At 26.4% G+C, this 19,239-nt stretch overlaps 2 protein-coding genes across 3 annotated transcripts in view; both read right to left on the bottom strand.

Annotated features, from left to right (window-relative positions):
• The window catches only part of LOC107457486 (delta(3,5)-Delta(2,4)-dienoyl-CoA isomerase, mitochondrial), a 71,450-nt gene that overhangs the window by 9,358 nt on the left and 42,853 nt on the right, over positions 1–19,239 (bottom strand). Inside the window, exons 1-2 of one of the 2 annotated variants that reach the window (XM_087154992.1) lie at positions 3,781–3,807; positions 386–587 (exon numbers count right to left, since the gene is read on the bottom strand). In XM_087154992.1, coding sequence (XP_087011118.1) covers positions 386–587; positions 3,781–3,796 — 218 coding nt within the window. In that variant the 5' untranslated portion in view covers positions 3,797–3,807. Of the gene's footprint in view, positions 1–385; positions 588–3,780; positions 3,808–19,239 lie in introns of those variants that run through there. The other variant, XM_087154991.1, reaches the window with a different exon arrangement.
• Positions 9,757–13,556, bottom strand: LOC107457485 (E3 ubiquitin-protein ligase makorin-2). Its single transcript, XM_016075652.4, has one exon. It carries the CDS (start codon positions 13,411–13,413, stop codon positions 12,100–12,102), a length of 1,314 nt encoding a protein of 437 aa, XP_015931138.1. The 5' UTR covers positions 13,414–13,556; the 3' UTR covers positions 9,757–12,099.

Here is a 19,239-nt window from a genome sequence, read left to right on the forward strand (position 1 = left end):
TTTAGAAACACTATCCCTTATAAAAAATATATAAATTTTATGTATTAATTAAATTTCATATATGAATATAGGTTTTTGACAGTGAGGTTTTTGACGTGACGGTTTATACCATGGTTTAATACCATCAAAAACTGTCACATGTCAAAAATCTGCCAACCCTGGTTTAAAATATGGATGTTTAATTGAGAAAATCATTAGATTCTCCAGAATAAGTTACGCTGATAATATAGATCAATAACCTTCAAATCCTTTTAAAACAATTTGAAAAACACTAACACAAATTGCTTAAGTCACCACATGAAAAATTATTGTATCAAGTAGCTATATTATTTTAGTTTACAGCGATATTTTGTTTAAGAACCAATTGTGAATTTGAAACACTAACCTCCAAAATATTTTATTCATAGCATTATAGCATTCGGGGCGATTGAGTTCAACATGCAGTATATGATCTTCAGGAGCTGTAACAGTAAGAGTCTCAAAATCATAAGTAGCTGTATACGCTGCAGTATCAGAGGACTGTAAACGAAGAAAAGATGAGACAGCAACTTTAGGAGTTGAAAGTTTTGGCAATACTGTAGAATTTCCTGAAATATAGAAAACCAGTAAAGTTTTACATTGAACAACATTGTAACAGCAGAGAGTGCAAAGTAGCTTAAATATGAACTTTATATCTCATACATATGTTGCATTAAAGTATAAGTTTCATTGCAAAAATAATTTCAAAAAAACACTACTTAATATGCAAAAACTGCCAATTGTGGAATTTTGATTATTAAAAAAATATTGCTGTCAGCACCTAAGACTACAAAATATTCACCACAAACCTAACCATTTTATTATCTCTAAATAGGCATGATCCATACAAATGAAATAGAGCGTTAACCTTCCTATTTCATTAAAAGTACAGCCCAAAAAGAAAAAATTAATTGCAAAGTTTTAGTGAAAAAAGAAAGATATTACGCTCACATTAATAATAAGAAAGTTGTTGCCCTTATTTTAAAAAATTATAAGGAAAATAACATCTCCTTTTGCACAAAAATAACATTAAACTGTGATTAATTACAAAATATAGAGTAAAAACAGTAATTACAGTTCATTTGTTTACATTTCATAATGTCACACTAAAATCAGAAACCATGTGTTACGCATTCCAAGCTTTACATTAATTTACTAGCTAAATATTAAATTCCTTAAAACTAATTTTTTTTAAAAAATATATATATATATATCTTGAGCCATTAGCAAAATAAGTTTTCTAATTTGGAAATAAGTCACTCTTGTTTCTGAAAGCAGTGTCATTGAGTAACTCATAACAATTTATTTAATAACACTTATAATGGAATCAAAGTTAAGCTTTTAGCATTACCAAGGCTACAACAGCTGTTTTCTCCATTTTCGAATAATTTGGCCAAATAAAGTTTTTAATTGCTTAATTTGGAAACTTTTTTAAGTTTAAAACAATTTTAAATATATTTAATGGAAATACAATAATTTTACGAAATTATAGTCAAACATAAATCAATATTCACAACATTTATTTTATTCAACTAGGAGTAACATTTCCTTCATAGGTTTTCCAGATGGATGAGAATTTAAAGAACAGTCAAACCATGCTTTATAGAACAGTTTGTGGACTCAGCAATAAGTCCACTATAAATGGTGGTTCACAATCCAAAATCATTCAAAAATCGAAGTTCGCCTGAGGAGCAATTCCCTCTACAGAGAATAAAAATTGCGATAACAGGTCTTCGGATCATCCTCAGGGATGTTTCCCAGACTGTCGCCTATAGCCCATTGTGCACCTCTAGTGTGAAGTATGATTTTTTAGCATATGATAACAGTATTACTGAAAACAGTGAGTGGTAGAGTTCACCAATTATCATATGAACAATTAGTAAAGAATCCAGTATTTCTACAGGAAAAAAATTCAGAATATTTAAAACTGATTTCATTTAGAGCAAAAAAAAAAAAATTGCTGAAAATTCTTATTTTTCTTCAATATAGTTAGTTGTGGGTGGATAAGAAAGGTATGAGCTGCATAACAACTTGTTTGCAATCAAACAGCAAGCAATAATAAGATTTGATACAATGTAGAAAAATGTGATAGAATGATATCACAAATCCTGCAAATTTAAAGTTGAAGAAATAAAAAAAAAAAAAAAAAAAAACTGAGGAAATTAAAAGCAGTTTACTATAAACAAACCACAAATTTTTCAGTTGTGTGCCAAAAGTTTAAAATAAACTTTCTTTAAATTTATGTTTGAACGGAGCACTAAAAAAATTCGCAATAACCTAGTGTTCACTATATTGCCGGTTCATTATAGTGGGGTTCCACTATATCTTGAGAACCTAACCTGCAATTATTATCTGTAACATAATAAAAAGCTACAAAATAAAGTTATAAAATTTTTTTTTCATAAAATAAATTTAAAAGACTAAGTATTCAAAGTATTCAAAGAACTAAGTATTCAAAACATTTTGTGCTAAAAAAGAAAAACTAATTACTAGTCTAACATTGTTGTATAAAAAAGTTTATTCTGCTTAAATCCAATGAAATCAAAATTAAATTAGTAGAACTAATTGTGAAATGGTATAAATTAAAAATATTTATCATAAAGCATTCGTTACTTTGAAACTAGTAATTTTAAATCAGTATTTCTAATAACTTGATTTTGGTTTCAGTTTATAAAAGTATATTCCAAACAAAGCCTCACTTGTCTAGATAACTATTCTAGATGTGTAAATAGGTCAAAGTATGTACGTTTATAACTACTTAACTTTTGATTCTATGTACTTTGTTTTGTTTTCATTCAATTTAGTGTAAAATGTTAAGATCCAAAACATTGCAACACAGCAATGGCAGATGGGTGAATAAATACATAACTACAGTTTACATCTGAAAACTTTTTTATTTAAATTGTTAGTTTTCTATCCCCTACTTTGGTTTCATTCAATACAGCGATGTGACCCCTGTAACTTTTTTTCTACAAAATGCAAAGAAAATAATAAAACCGCTCACTTAATCACTAAGTTTCACATAGGCCTAAATATAACACAAGAAAACACACTTATATTTTTATTTATAAGACACTAGTTTGACGGTAGGGCTCTTCTCAAAATTGGGAAAATAACGTTAGTAATATTTAATTTTGAATTTATTGATATGCATGTTTTATGTTCGAAATATTCATTACTTATGCAATGTACTTTTCTATTTTAATAAAATTAACTCTAATGATTTTTTCATTAAATTTTAGAACATCAGATTATTGTAAACAAATTTATGGCAAAAACTATCAATCTACCATATGTTACATAATTTAGACAATTCTATATTTTGTGTAGCTATATTTTGTATGTTAATTATTAATATTGCAAAGTTACACTATTAAAAAGGACTTTTTTTAAAAAAAACCAAAAGGGCTAATTTGTGACATTCATGAGTTAATGTAATTTTTTTTCTTCTTCAAATAAAAATAAGAGTATAAAACAGGGTTCGTGATTTTTTTAAAAAAAAAAAAATCGGATTATTTTGATTTAAATCGGATTTTTTTTATTTAAATCAGATTTGTTTGATTTTTTTAAAAAAAAATCAAAAAAATCGGATTATTTTGATTTAAATCGGATTTTTTTGATTTAAATCAGATTTTTTTGATTTTTATTTAAATACACTATAAGAGCTTTAATTTATGATCAAAAAAACTTTATAAATGTTTAATCAAAATTAAATTAATATTAAAACTATATTATAACAATATTTTAGAAGCTCTAACTTACTAAAATAATTTTTCATTATAATGCATAGTGACCATTTTGATACAAAGGCATGATTGAAATTAAAAGACAAGATAAAATAGATAATTTAAAGAATACTACTTTAACTAATAACACAAAGTTTCAACTAGCACAGTATAATTTTAATTTAAAATTGTGATCTCTTTTTTTTCTCATGATTTATAAAATGGCAAAATAAATGCAACAGATTGTGTTTATAAATGTTGTTATTCATCAAAAAATAAATATTCAATCTATATATTTTTATGTTAAAATATTCATTTTTAATCCTTTATCAAAATACATAAGTTAAGCTAAAAAACATTTTCAAAAAAATCTATGTACTCATTGGAATTTTTTTTCACAAAAGAAAATCTGATAATTTCAAAGATACCGTAAACATATTATGAGAAGAAAAATAAAAACCAGTTAATAACCCTACTGCTTCAAATAGACTTTGATAGGGAAGAATGACACTATATCAGAAAAAAAATATCTGAACTCAGCTTTTTTTTTTTTTTTTTTTCTATTTTTGGCATATTAAGGTAATTTCTTTTTAATATAACCTCAAGCTTTAGAAATATAGAAATTTCCATCAATAAACTATGATGTAGATTTGAATTTCATGCTTTTTTAATCAAAAGGTAGAATTTTAATTAACATTTGCTTTCTGAAAAAAAAGCATGTTTATTTACTTTCTACAGCTATGCAAGTCTATATTAAGACAGCATTAAATATTTACTTTAATCTGTACTTTCAATGTTAAGAATCAAAAGATTTTTAAACATGTAATTTTAAATGTGTTTAACACACTCCAAGAAAGAAAGTAATTTCGTTAACTAAAATTAATTAATGCAGCAATTTATTTAAAATAAATTTTAAAACTGAGAAAAGAAAATAATAAAAGTATCAATAACTTAAAGCACTGTTTTTTAACTTTTAAAATCAATATAATATATATATAAAAATCAGTTGATTTAAATCAATGATTTTTTTAAAAAAATCATTTGATTTTAATCATGATTTAAATCAATGATTTTTTTAAAAAAATCATTTGATTTTAATCATGATTTAAATCAACGAACCCTGGTATAAAATCTAAATAGTTTGGTTACTTGATAATATCCTTAACAAACAGCAGCAATAGTTAAGTTATATTTTACAGTGAAAAAGATTTTTAGAAAAAATAATTTGTTTGACGCATGTCTAAAAAACAAAATGTGTTATTATTCGAACAGGAGAAAGATTCAATTAGCACTTAAAACTTATTCATCAATCCTTAAAATATTTTTTCAAGTATTTAAGTTTATTTTTAAAAAATATTTCCACAAAACGCTATTTTTTGGCACACAAAATATAGAATTGTCTAAATTATGTAACATATGGTAGATTGATAGTTTTTGCCATAAATTTGTTTACAATAATCTGATGTTCTAAAATTTAATGAAAAAATCATTAGAGTTAATTTTATTAAAATAGAAAAGTACATTGCATAAGTAATGAATATTTCGAACATAAAACATGCATATCAATAAATTCAAAATTAAATATTACTAACGTTATTTTCCCAATTTTGAGAAGAGCCCTACCGTCAAACTAGTGTCTTATAAATAAAAATATAAGTGTGTTTTCTTGTGTTATATTTAGGCCTATGTGAAACTTAGTGATTAAGTGAGCAGTTTTATTATTTTCTTTGCATTTTGTAGAAAAAAAGTTACAGGGGTCACATCGCTGTATTGAATGAAACCAAAGTAGGGGATAGAAAACTAACAATTTAAATAAAAAAGTTTTCAGATGTAAACTGTAGTTATGTATTTATTCACCCATCTGCCATTGCTGTGTTGCAATGTTTTGGATCTTAACATTTTACACTAAATTGAATGAAAACAAAACAAAGTACATAGAATCAAAAGTTAAGTAGTTATAAACGTACATACTTTGACCTATTTACACATCTAGAATAGTTATCTAGACAAGTGAGGCTTTGTTTGGAATATACTTTTATAAACTGAAACCAAAATCAAGTTATTAGAAATACTGATTTAAAATTACTAGTTTCAAAGTAACGAATGCTTTATGATAAATATTTTTAATTTATACCATTTCACAATTAGTTCTACTAATTTAATTTTGATTTCATTGGATTTAAGCAGAATAAACTTTTTTATACAACAATGTTAGACTAGTAATTAGTTTTTCTTTTTTAGCACAAAATGTTTTGAATACTTAGTTCTGTTTTATTCTGATCAGCATAAAAAAAAAAAAAAAAAATACCTAGGAAATGGTATTTTATTTATATATGTCAGAATTTTAATGTCAAAATTTTTACAGGTTTTAAATATTAAAAAAACCGTTCAATGTATTTGGGGTTAGTTTCATTTAACATAATAAAAAACATGCAGTAAACAATACCCTATTAGTTTATATAACAATGTTTTTTGCCCAGATATATAAAAAACGAAATAATATAATAAGAGATAATAGAATATAAAATAAGAGATGGAAAAATAATAATGAAGAAATAAAGAATTTAAATAGAGAAAAGTTTTTTATTAAAGATTTGCAATTTTGGAATAATTTATTGTACTATAAAATGTCAACATTTGGTTTTGCCCTAGTGATCGCACCGTTTTTGTGAGCTGTGTATCATTGACAAACCGGCAATATCTTTACATTAATTGTTCAGTGTGATATCAATAAAAATGAATAATTGAGTAGTAGATACAGTTTTAATTAAACAAAAAGACAATTATGAAAAATGCAACTTTTTAATGCATTAATTTCCTTTTTACAATTTTCATATAAGCAGAACTATTTATATATATTACAATAAATTGTTTTAGGCATAACACGCCATTAGATAACTAGTTTAATAACAAAAGATCAGGAAATAAAATTATAAAGTTCATAACTTTCTATCTAATTCATTTTTAAAACTTCAAAATATTCATATATGACACAGAAAATTACATAATAATGTAAAGTAAAATATTTAAAATAAAACAAACTAATATTTACAAAACTAAATTTTAAGTAAAATACCATTTGCATTTAGTAATGGGAAAAGTTTTTAATCATGTTATGTAGCAGTATTAAAGGGCAAACTAATACAACATGAAAATAAGTAAAATGTTTGTACTTTACTTAAAATTTAAGTTAATACTCACTAATATTTCATGAACGTTTTTACATTTTTAGAATTTCTAAATTTTATAATTATTTAGCTTCACAGCAATTTGAAATATATTTAAAGTTTTTGGATGGAAATTGGACACTTTTTCCTATAAAAAGAATATAAAAATAAATTTTATAATAATCAAGACAGCATTGGATAAAATAAAAAATTTTCCACAACTATCAAATATATAGGTACAGTGATTCTGCTAGACTTAAAACAGGTCTTTAGGACCAAGGCCTTCCAACTATCTGGGTCCTTTATTAAAAGCAGGTCCCTATTTAAAATATAAATCTCTAAGGATATACATAATAAAGATATACGTAAAAAGAAAATATTCAATGATTATGAAAAAAAATGTGATTAGTAATAGTAATTGATTCAGTAATAGTTCAACCAAGAATTACAATCGAGATTTCTAGATAAATTTTCTTTAAAAAAAATCAAAGTCAAATGATCTTTACAAAAGATAAAAGAAACAAGATTCTTCTTGATATACAATTCATAGAATTAAATCATATTTAAAATAGTACTTTGCTAAGGGCAGGATAAAACTATTACTGAAAATTGAATAATATGCAACTTGTATGCAAATTTTTTTTGTTGAAAAATGAGCGAATAAGTCAGATATAGCATAAATTTAGATCAACAAATAATAAATGATCATGCTTCCATAAAAAAATATAATTGAATAACAGATTACTATTAAAATATTCACGAACACTGTCAAATGAATTTTCAATTATAGATTATTTATTCTAAATAAAGCTCTTAAGTTTGCAAAGATAAATGTCATTTTTTTTGGTTCACATTTTGGATGCTTTACAATATTTTGCCTAGGATTTACTATTATAACTTTAGTGTGAAAAATTAGTTTTTATTTCGTTCTTAAAAAATAGTTTTTTTTCAGATAATTGATCTTTAAACAGAATATTTAGTAAAATACAAATACACATAATTTTTCTATCAGTGGGCCTGGAAGAAAAAGGTTTATTCTAGACAAAATACCAACTCTGTTTGAAATAAAAACTAAATACTTAATTGTAACAATTGGTCCATCTGATAAATTTTGAGTGAACTTATTAGATTTGAAGGAGAATTTACTTTTTTCTTCTACTGACTGAACTTAGTATTCTTCAGTGACCGAACTTTTAGCTATAATCATAATTGTTTAAAATTTGTCTTCACACTTTCTGTATCTTGCATTAGTATTTATCTTTCTCATCCCCCCCCCCAATGCAGAAACCTCTATTGATCAACAATAACATGAGGAAAAAGACAGTCCTAAAAACAAATTAAAAGTAAAACAAAGAAAAACTATTCATTTAGTACAAATTTCAACCAAAAACGAATATTACATAAGAATACAGGAAAATAGCTTTAAATTGATTGATTGAAAAATATGCCTCTAAAAAATTCCATAACAGTAAAAATAAAGAGACAAAAAATTAAATTTTTAAAAAATTAAAAAATTCTATGAGAAACTAAATAAATTAGAACGTCAAATTTTTCGCTTCTTTAAAAAAAAAAAAAAATGAAGTGCAGAGAAAGATGAGGAAAAGAAATCAAAATATAAAAAAGGAAACAAAAAAAAAATGATTGTGATAGTTATCAGAGGATAAATTTTTCACCCAACCTTACAAAATAAATGAACATTAAAAAATTACAAAACTTTCACATTTGCTCTATAATTATGCTATCAATTGAAAGACAAAACAATGAATTTCAAATCAAGAAAAAGAATTATTTTCAATAGTCAATAACTTAATTAGGACTGATCAAACATTACAATTAGGAAAAGTACATAATTTGATGTATAGTTTCGATTTCTTCTTTTGTCATTAAAAATATATCTATTTTTTTAAGTTTGGTTGAATTTGACAGCGCAATTACAATAATAATTTGGTTCAATAATTTGTCTTTAAGTTGGTATTTCTTAAAAATTTTAATGGTGTAGAATTTTGTCTCAAGTCTCTATGCAGAATCTCTATAAGTGATATGTTTGAGAATTGTGATCAAAGATTGATTTCAAATTTTTGTCATTAAACATTCATATTAAACTTGAACACAATATTTTTTTAAAACATCTTTACCAAGACATATTATAGTGACTGAATTTTTCAAAGAAATTTACAGACCTTAATATAAAATATTACAATACATTTTTCTTATATAAATCAGCAGCAAGAATAGGCACCAGGTGAGAAATAAATATTAAAATTAATTAGAAAAAAAGAGGTATTCAACTACTCTTTTCCTCGCCTATGAAGAGATTTTTTCTTTTTAAAAAAATTAAGTCTTAAAATTTTGAAAAAGTTTTTTTTAATAATCCTTTCCTTATTAGTAAGCTGCTGCCTTAAAAAAAATACATGCATTTAAAAAGAAAAAATATCAATTGATTTTTTTGTTAATTTTTAAAGTTATATTTGTATAAAATTTCTTAAACAATTGCTGCATAAAACATTTGTTCTAAAAATGTTTCATGCAATATGCAAAAACAGGAACTATTTTTAAGTAGTTGGTGATACAGTTGCCTACTTTTTAAAGGTTAACTTTGCTCGTAAAACAAGCATATATATTTATAAAAAAATAGAAGAAAAAAAAGGTTATGTTATTAAAGCTGAGATAAAATAGAAATTAAGAATCAGATTGGAAGATTACATGTAGAATTTAGAAAATTCCTTGTACTAAGTTGAAAAACTATTTTATTTTATTTATTAGCTTATAGACGACACTTCGAATTTTTTGTCTGTAGCAACTTATGATTGTACTTCAGTATTAGTCTGTGTATAGTCAGAGGTATGTTAACTTCTATCTTGATTTTAAAACTAATAAGATTTTTTTTTTTTTTTTAAAGTTATAGAGCTAAATGGAATTTAAAATTCCATACCTGAGTATCATCATGAATTAGCTCAATTAATTTCAAGAAAATCTAAAACATACGTTTCAAATTACAAACAATTTTATTCTTAATTTAAATATTCTTTCAAAGCTATAGGAATGATATTTAATAAGATAGATACAAGGTTTCTAAAATACTTAAAGAGGAATCTTTGAATGAATTTATTTTTCAGTCTAAAGAATATTAAAAATTAAATTGCAATAAGTTCTGAAAAACCAATAGTACGAGTCAAAAATTTAATAGACTTAAGTGTAGGCGTCTATATAGTTACTTTTTCTAAGAATAATCTACCTTATCTAAAATATTTCAAATTATGCCTTGATCACTAGTAAAAATTAGCAGCAAAAAGACTCACTTGATCTACATATTCAGGTTAAATTTTCTTTAAATGGCACGCTTCGGACAATCTAATTTTAACAAATCTTTTTAAAAAAATGTCAGAGTACATAGCAGTTATTGTATATAGCACAGAGTTTGCATAGACATTGCATAGCAGAATATTGTGAAATTCAATTTTAATTTTTGTAACAATTATAGGTTCAAATATTGCATAGCACTTCCAATACTTCCATAGCATTGAAAACATTTACTAAGATAATCAACACAATTTTAACAACATAAAAGTTTCTAGAAACGCACACTTCATAATACCTAAAAAGTTTTTATAATTTAAGCTTCATTCAACATGTACAAAAAAAGTAAAATAATTATAAGAAACTAAAACTAATGCTTATACAAGTCATTCCACATTAAAATATGAAAAAAAGTTTGTTGATTTTGTTTTAATTTTCTTAAAAACGAAAATAAATTTATGATAAAATAAAGTTATTTTAAAATAAATTCTTATGAAGTGTTGTATAATGTGATTCAAAACTCTAAAACAAATATTTTCAATTCGGATGGACATTTAGTTCGTTCCAGAATTGCAAACATTAAAGAATAAAAAATTCAAATTTAAGATAGATACAGATAGCAGAATAAAAATCTATTAATCACAAAATAGTTGAACACACTAGATATGTAGAAGTTAATTTTGTACATTTATAACAGCATAAAAATGCAAATATCTACATAAGAAAAATATTTAAGAACAGCACATGTTAAAACAAAAGTTAACCAATTATTGAGTATTTATATATCACAACTTTTTGTTAATCCACTTATATGAATAAATATTGCAATGGTTTTTAAAAATGTAGCTATAAAAATAAAACTATAATATATATTTATATACTATACACTTATGATAAGGATACACTTCATAGTACTGAAACAATTTCATGTTTTATAGCCAAGTTAGAAGATGATTGAAATAATACAGATGATTAACAGAGATAAAACTTAACAAAATCTAATAACATTTTTAACATACATTGAAAAAATCTTAATACATTAATTAAGAAGATTTAATTCATTTTTATACACGCGTAAAAAAGCTATATGTAAAGTTATCACAAGACTATCACACACATTACAGATAGAGCACAGAAATTAAAAAAGCATTTAATGACATGATTGTATTAATGACTGTAATAATATTAAATATAAATCTAAAGAGTGTAGAAATTTTCAATAAAAACAAATGACCAGCGCAGTCTAGTATTACAAATAAAATATGAGTATATTTGCTAATAGTGGATCTTATTTTTTATAAAAACAATAAGACTGCTTAATCAATAAAGATATCTTAAAACCTAAAGTTTTACAATGAAAAAAATTAGAGTATATCAGCAAAATAATGCATTAAAAAATATAGAAGAGCTTCATCAAACGAGAAAATTTAAAATCTAAAGCTTTGCAATAAAAAAATATTTGTTACATATAATGAAATCTTCGCAGATTTGAAAAACCGGTTCCATAATTCCTGAATCAACATATTAAGATTGAAGACTAGTAAACAGTTTTCTAACATCAAAAAAGCAACCGAGCTTTGAAAACCAACATCAACAAAATGATTTTTTTTTTCAAAAAAAGAAAAAGGATGAAATTTTTTTTCAGAAGACAACTATACTTTGTGATTCTGTGTTCATTGATGTTCAGTACTAGATTATATATAATTCAGTTCACTAATAAACAACAACCAAATGACTCACGATTTTGAAAAGTTCAATTCACACTTGCATTAAAAACTCCTAACAAGAACTGAATTAGTATGCAAGAAATAAGCATTTAGTTGAATATAAGGCTTTCGAAAAGGTAAATCTAAATAAATAGCGCAATTTTCTAGAAAAGAGGTTAACAGAAATTAAAATGATTCGCTAATAAAGAAGTCTTCTTCGCTCGACTCGGATTCATGATCAGTATCATCAGACATAGCATAAACAAGTTCATCTAGATCCAAATGCATCAAAACACTTTGATCTCTTACTTCCAAGTAATCCCATAAGATTATTCTACCCATGAAATCTAATTCACCATCTTGATTTTGTCGGCGTCTTCTTGTTGGTAATGGTAAATCTACTTTTGTGCCATCAGGTTTGGCATGGAGATAGAAACATGCACCACCAAATGGACATGTTCCTTTACCTTGCTTGAAATATTTACAAGGTTTTTTGCTTAGTGCTACTTTATAGTCGGCAATTAATTTTTTCTTTTCGTCTTCTGTGTCAACCCAATACTGGCTAGGTGTGATAAAATCAGAAGACACTCTACATTCTGGACATGCACGGGTAACACCGGGATCTACTAAATGATCAACATGCTGTGCACTTTCAAAAGTCTTGACTCTTCTCCACTTTCTGATACAGGATAAACAAAACACATGATTGCATTTTTCAAGAATTCCAAAACGACGTTCTGCAACTGGATCTTTTTCCATTATAACATCCATACATATGCCACAGGTTTTATCCACACTACGTTGAATAGCAAATGATAATTCCATATCTTGTTCAAGTTCTTTTTCACAATATTCAATATGAAGCTTTCGTTGTCTCTCATCATATGGATTCAAGCAATATTTTCTACAAAGTTCACACAAATTTCCATGAATGCATGGACATTCATCATTATAAGGGCACTTACCCTCAAAGAAATGCATGCACAACTCCATATCCAATTTTTGAGGCTTTGATCTAATAACACAAACATTTGATTTCAAAGTATCGGCATAAGATTTGTTAGTCTTAGGCACAAATTCAGGTGCGTTTACCCAGTTTGGTGAATCTGGACTGCAAGGAGATGTTTTATCTTTTCTCATGGAGCTAAAACTTCGTAAATTACACTTAGCTGGAAAAGTATCGACTTTGTTTACATCGTGTTTGGGCGTTGATGGGCTATGATTTTCTGAACGTTGACGTGAAGGCCCAGCAGCCAGCTTATCATTACGCGATTTAGGTTTAGAATTAATATCCCCTTTAACAGTTGAATGCAAAAACCAGCAATTATCACCATACTTACAAATGCCCTTCAAAAAGAAACGACAGGCAACGTTTTTAAGATTACTACATGTGGCAGTATCATCGTGAGTATATTTGCATCTAGCACCATCTTGGCAAGAAGAATATAAATAAAATGGGCACACTATTCTACCTGTATTTACTGTTGTGCCTTCGGCCATTTCATAAAAATATTAAATCAATTTTATTGCTGCTACTTTTCATAACAAATAATATGCACAACGAGGAAATATATACACATACTACGTGATAATTCTGTTGTCTGATGAAACCACATCACGACCGAAAGAAGGCAATATTCCTCCGCAAGATCATATGATTGGCTGCTAATAACCTTCCGGGTAAAAAAACATCCTCTCTCAAAATTTTAATTGGAATATTTTGCGCAATTTCAGTGACCGTTTCCAATTGTTACATTACACGGAATTAAGTATAGAAGCTTCAAGAAGTTTTTCAAATATCAAATACATTTTAAAATATTAAAAGTGTAGAACTATATTTTTAATAAATAGTTTCGTTTCGTATTTTTGAAGTCGGGGAAAAATTATTTCCCTGTGTTTGCATTTTAAAATGTAGCAATCCTGATTTTTAAAAATCTTTTCCAGTATTTCTGTGATATAGTGCATATTGAAAAACAAAAATTTGTAGAAATAAACTTATTTTAATAAAAAAAATAATTAATTTCCTTCTTAGGAAACAAATTTTTCATTGATTCTACGAATAAGTCGAAAATCACATCTGGTAGTGTCATCTAGCGGTTTTATTTGAAAACAAATAGCTTAATTGTTTTCTTACTGTTTTTCTCGTTTCGATATAAATTTATATATTAAATATATAAAAGTTTCCATTTTCCTTTAAAAATATTTAATAAAAAAATAAATAAATAAAAGCAAGAAAGGAATGGGGAAAATAAAAACATTTCTTGAACTCTTAAAGGGAAAAAAATAATTCCTGCAATTAATACTGATTTGATTTTAATCTGGATGCAATAATTTAAAATTGTTTACTGGTTAACGAAAAAATATTATTCCAATATAAACAACAATATTAATCGTAATAACTATATTAAAATTCTTCTTACGCTATCATAGCTTCGTTTATACAGTAATTCAGGGGTAAAAAGTTAAAGAGTAATTCAATAATCAGAATTATTTTTTTCTTTTCAGTAACTCTACAATTTTTTTTTTTTTTTTTTGTTAAAATAAAAGGCTGCATAGTCGGTCAAAAAAATCACGAAAAATATTTAAGCTTTCTAATTTTTTTTTTAACATGTTTCTCAAAATACACGAAAAGTAAGATTGAATTAGTTCAAAATTATTTGTTTTAAATTTTTTTTTTTCCTTTCAACTGCAGCATTTTTATGCATATAAATTTTTAAATCAATGCAAAAATTTTTAAAAAAAATGTAAGAAATAATCTTTTTTTTAGAAGAAAACTAATAAATAAAAAGCTAGTGTTCTGCAAAAATTACTTATTTTTACGACTTTATTTTTATTTCCAGAGGCAGACAGGATGAAAGGCAAGAATTATTCTCCCCATTCTTGCATCTACTCAAAAGTGCAGAACTCACCGTCAAAGGGGTAGGAAGAAGGGTGGGATATTAAATTTTTATTTTTATTTTTTAAATTCGATTTCCAGCAGTTTAAACAGCAATAATAATAATAAACAATAAAATAGTAAATTTCCTACCTTAATACAGACAATCTAAAATTATTCACCTTGTAATTTTCTTTCATTAATTGTTTGACAAAAAATGCGAAAAAGTTCCAAAAAAAGCAAACCCTATTTTTTTTAGTCCAATAAAATGAGGCCTTTTTTAAATTTTTTTTTTTTTTAAATATTGTATTGTGAAGTGATACTATAATTTCAATAAATATCTAAAAACATTTTGTAGTCTTTTGTTTATAATTTAAATAGGGCATCATTATTTTGTCCCGAAAACAAGAGAACTTCAGGATAAAGCAGTGGTACAAAATAGCCTTTGTGGAGAACTTTATGATAGTACTAACCTGCATTTGCGTTACATGGATAGGAAAATCACGAAAACCTCCCACGGATATTCTGACTTCAACGGGATTCTAACCCATGATCTGTTTACCACTGAGGATATTTTATGTCAGCACTGTGGTTAGTGGGGTTGGCCGGGAGCAGAATTCATTTAAATCAGTCACCTCTGGAATTCGAACCTGGGTACCTCATTGGGAGGCGAGGGCTCTATCTTCTCTGCCACCGTGGCTCAATAAGCTTATTTGAGGTCACCTCTGTGAACCATCAAGATACATGAAAATCCGATCTATAGATCAAAAGGGTATCCGTTTTCTTCGCCCGTATTGTACATGTCATGTATAGCTGCTACATAAAAAAAAAAAAAAAAAAAACGTTTCTAGTACAAAAAATTTAACATTTCGTTCGCAAAAGCTTCCTTTTTTTAAAAAAGAAAAAAAAGTGGTAGCGCAAATGATTTATTTTTGGGATTAATTTTGCCGTAACAAGATATTTTTGTCAATATACTATACTATAGTATATTGACAAAAATATCAATATACTATAGTATAGCATATTGATATTCTATATACGTCAATATACTATAGTATAGTAGTATAGTAATATTGACGATACATTTCTAGTTGGATCTAGAGTCAAAGCAATAATGCTTTATTTAACATAAGGTGGTAGCTGGTAGAAAGAAATATCCACTTGCATAAGCAAATATATATTACCACTTTTTCATATATTGACCATTTTTTGTGATCCACCATTAATGGGCTAATTTTCAGACACATAACTAATAGATATATATTAGATATATAATTCGACCCTTTTAAATAAATAATTTTTTAACCATGATGTGAACCATGGGTGGAGCCAAATTTAGCCCGATAAGGAGTTAAATTTAGAATAACAAGAGGTTCGAAGATTTAAATTCAAACTATTTAAAGAAAAACGAATTTTAACTCTCATATTTTTATCACATCATTTCGTTTCATTAGAGATTCGCTCTTGAAAATTTAAAATCAATAATTTTGATATCAAAAACGTGCAGATTTAACTTAAAGCAAATAAAATAAATAAAAAATTGCATTTATTTGATATCAATGAATTTCGTGATACTCACATTGTGATTATGTCTAACATATTGCAAGCTAAAAATTATGTCTCTAAGCTTTTTTTTTATTTTTTAAAAGAAAAAAAAAACGTAGTTTTAGAACGTTAGTTTACCATCAATTCAAAAATATAATTGACATTAAATAATGATATTACAAAGAAACTTACAAGATAATAGTACTAACAGACGATTTTTTTTAAAATGAAATTTGAATTTTCGAAATTTTTGAGAGAAATCAATGTTAGTAAGAAACCAAGGTTTGCAAATGATAAAGGTTTGTAGGGCTTTTTTGTAAGTTCAAAAAGAATTAACACATTTTAAAAATTGTAATAACAATTTCGATTATTTACACTGACGTAATTTTTGTTAAAAAAAAAAAAAAAGGGGTACGCAATAGTTATATAAAGCATAATGTAAGGATTGAGGAATTTCAAAATGTCGATACTTAAATAAAGCAATACAGAGAATGAAATAAAAATGAATAAACAAAATAAAAAAAGATAAACAAAGTAGAAAATTGAATTGTAAACGATTGCGCTAAATGTGTGCTTTAAACTAATTTAGAAGATAATTGTACCTTCCAGTACGTTTAATCATGAATGAGCAGTAATTATATAAATAAAAAAAAAAAGAATTTAGTTTACAGACAAACAATATTTCATTATTGCTAAGGAGTACATATAATTCAAAAATCTTTCATTTGAATTATCCAAATGCCCTGTAAGTTTAAAAAAAAGAAGGAAAAAAAAGGACTATGTATAATGAATTTTTAGTTCTAAGTTTCTAAATTATTTAGAAGTTTAATTTCCAAAAAGATAATTACATCTTAGTTTAAATGGCCCACTCTCGGCAACTAGCCCAAACCTAATAAATTCAGTTTCATATTTAAGTACGGTCGATTTATAAGTTATAATTAAAACGATATAATGTGAAGTTAAGAGTTCAGTTCATGATTAACATTATAAATTGTAACTTTACTAGTACATCCTTCTCTTGCTGTCTACCTATTTTTAACCCTTTCGAACCTTATGGGACATACATATCCCATTAGACGTTCCAAGTAGACTGCTGGGCTACCATTTTAACACAGGGACCTATCAAGACAAATTCAGGCCCGAAGTCCACAAAATTTCCCGGGCCCCTAACAAAATATTTTGAATTTAAATTTCTGAATAGTAGTCCTAACAGTAAAAAGAATCTATTGAACTGCATGATTCAAGAAAAACATTCTAAAAAATTTTGAAAGCAGACAATTGAAGATTATTTTTTTAAGATTAAGTTTACGCATCTAAATATTAAAGCATATTATAAAATGTGTGAAAAAAAAAATAGTTTGGTGACCACAAACATGTGAAATCAGTGATTTTTGCTTAAAGTCACCGATTAGCTGAATTATTTTAAAGATTGTAGCCCTCAATCTACAGCTTTACATATTTGTTAAGAATAAGCTTTTAGTTCTTGTTGACAATAATCATTTATAAGAGACTTTGTGAATATGCACTCTCGTTGCATTTGTTTAAGCCGTTGGAGTAAAAATTGCACCAGTTAAAATTAAGCTGTACTTTCGAATTTGATAAGTGCAATGTTTACACGAGTTTGGTTTATCACAATATAAAGAAAATTTGAAATAAAAAAAATGCCTTTTTTGAGAAAAACTGTTTCTTTCTGTATTTTAAAAAAAAGTAATATTGTGGACTTTTTAACTAATTTTTGAGGCCCTCCAGAAAGTGTGGGCCCTAGGCCAGTGCCTATTGGGCCTAGGCGATAATCAGGTCCTTTTTTAACAGTAGATTTGCACATTACAGTGTTTTGAACTTCTCTTCTTTTATTAAAGTGGTGAGCATGACAGCATTTGTAAAACTGTCATGGTTGCATAGTTTCGAAGAAATCACATGTTTGTGAAGAGTTATGCATCTTTTTGTGAGAAAAATAAATGAAATAGAGCTAAGAAAAAGTGAGCGTCATAATAAAAGCATTATTTATATCCTTTTACGTTGCTTCGAATCATAATTTGCATGATTCTGAAAGTTTATCATACGGAAACAATAAAAACAACCTTATTTTTACGACTTGGGAAGTATATGTACTAGTAGTCTTTTTTCACGGGTTATTAATCACTCAAAAAGACTAATGGGATATCCATGTCCCAGCCAGTGAATATACAAGTGATATAATATACTCACTTATATATTCTTTGTCCCAGCGCCTAACTGCAAGAAGTGAATCTAGGTTTTAAAAAGACCTAAAGGTAATAGTATCAATGGTAACTGCTTCTCGCAACATTCTCAACTACGTTTAGATAATAGAAACTCTAGGTAATAGCTATAGCTGCTATTTCCGATTTTACTCACCTAGTTGTTTTATTTATAATTTTACTTTTCTTTCAATGAAACTGAACGAAATAAAAAAAATAAAGAACTTTCTTAATCATTACATTACATCAGTGTTTCCCAAACTTATGACTTTTGTGTACCCTTTCTAAATTTTTCGTTACTCTGTGTACCCCTAATAAAAAAAATTAATGCATTTTTTACTATAAATAATTTGCACAAAAGGTAAAAGTCACTACTGGCTGTTGACACCGCTGATTATTAATTGTTAACTCCGCAAAAAATAGCTATCAGAAAAATACGTAATCGTAAATTTTCATGGCTAGCTTTGTTTTTAAATAAAATTTTTTGAAATTTTCGTACTTCGCATAAAAACGCGTACCCCCGCTAAACTGCTCCCGTACCCCTGGGGGTACGCGTACCACACTTTGGGAAACACTGCATTACATTAACATTATCATAACACTTCCCCACAACTTCCATGGTCACAATGGACTACTGACACAAGTGTTTATGGGCACCTGTCACCTTTCACTTTTTTATTATTTATA

This window comes from Parasteatoda tepidariorum, chromosome 11 (genome assembly GCF_982258835.1).
Source record: "Parasteatoda tepidariorum strain Cologne lab strain chromosome 11, Ptep-v5.0, whole genome shotgun sequence".
Taxonomy (NCBI): Eukaryota; Metazoa; Arthropoda; class Arachnida; order Araneae; family Theridiidae; genus Parasteatoda; species Parasteatoda tepidariorum.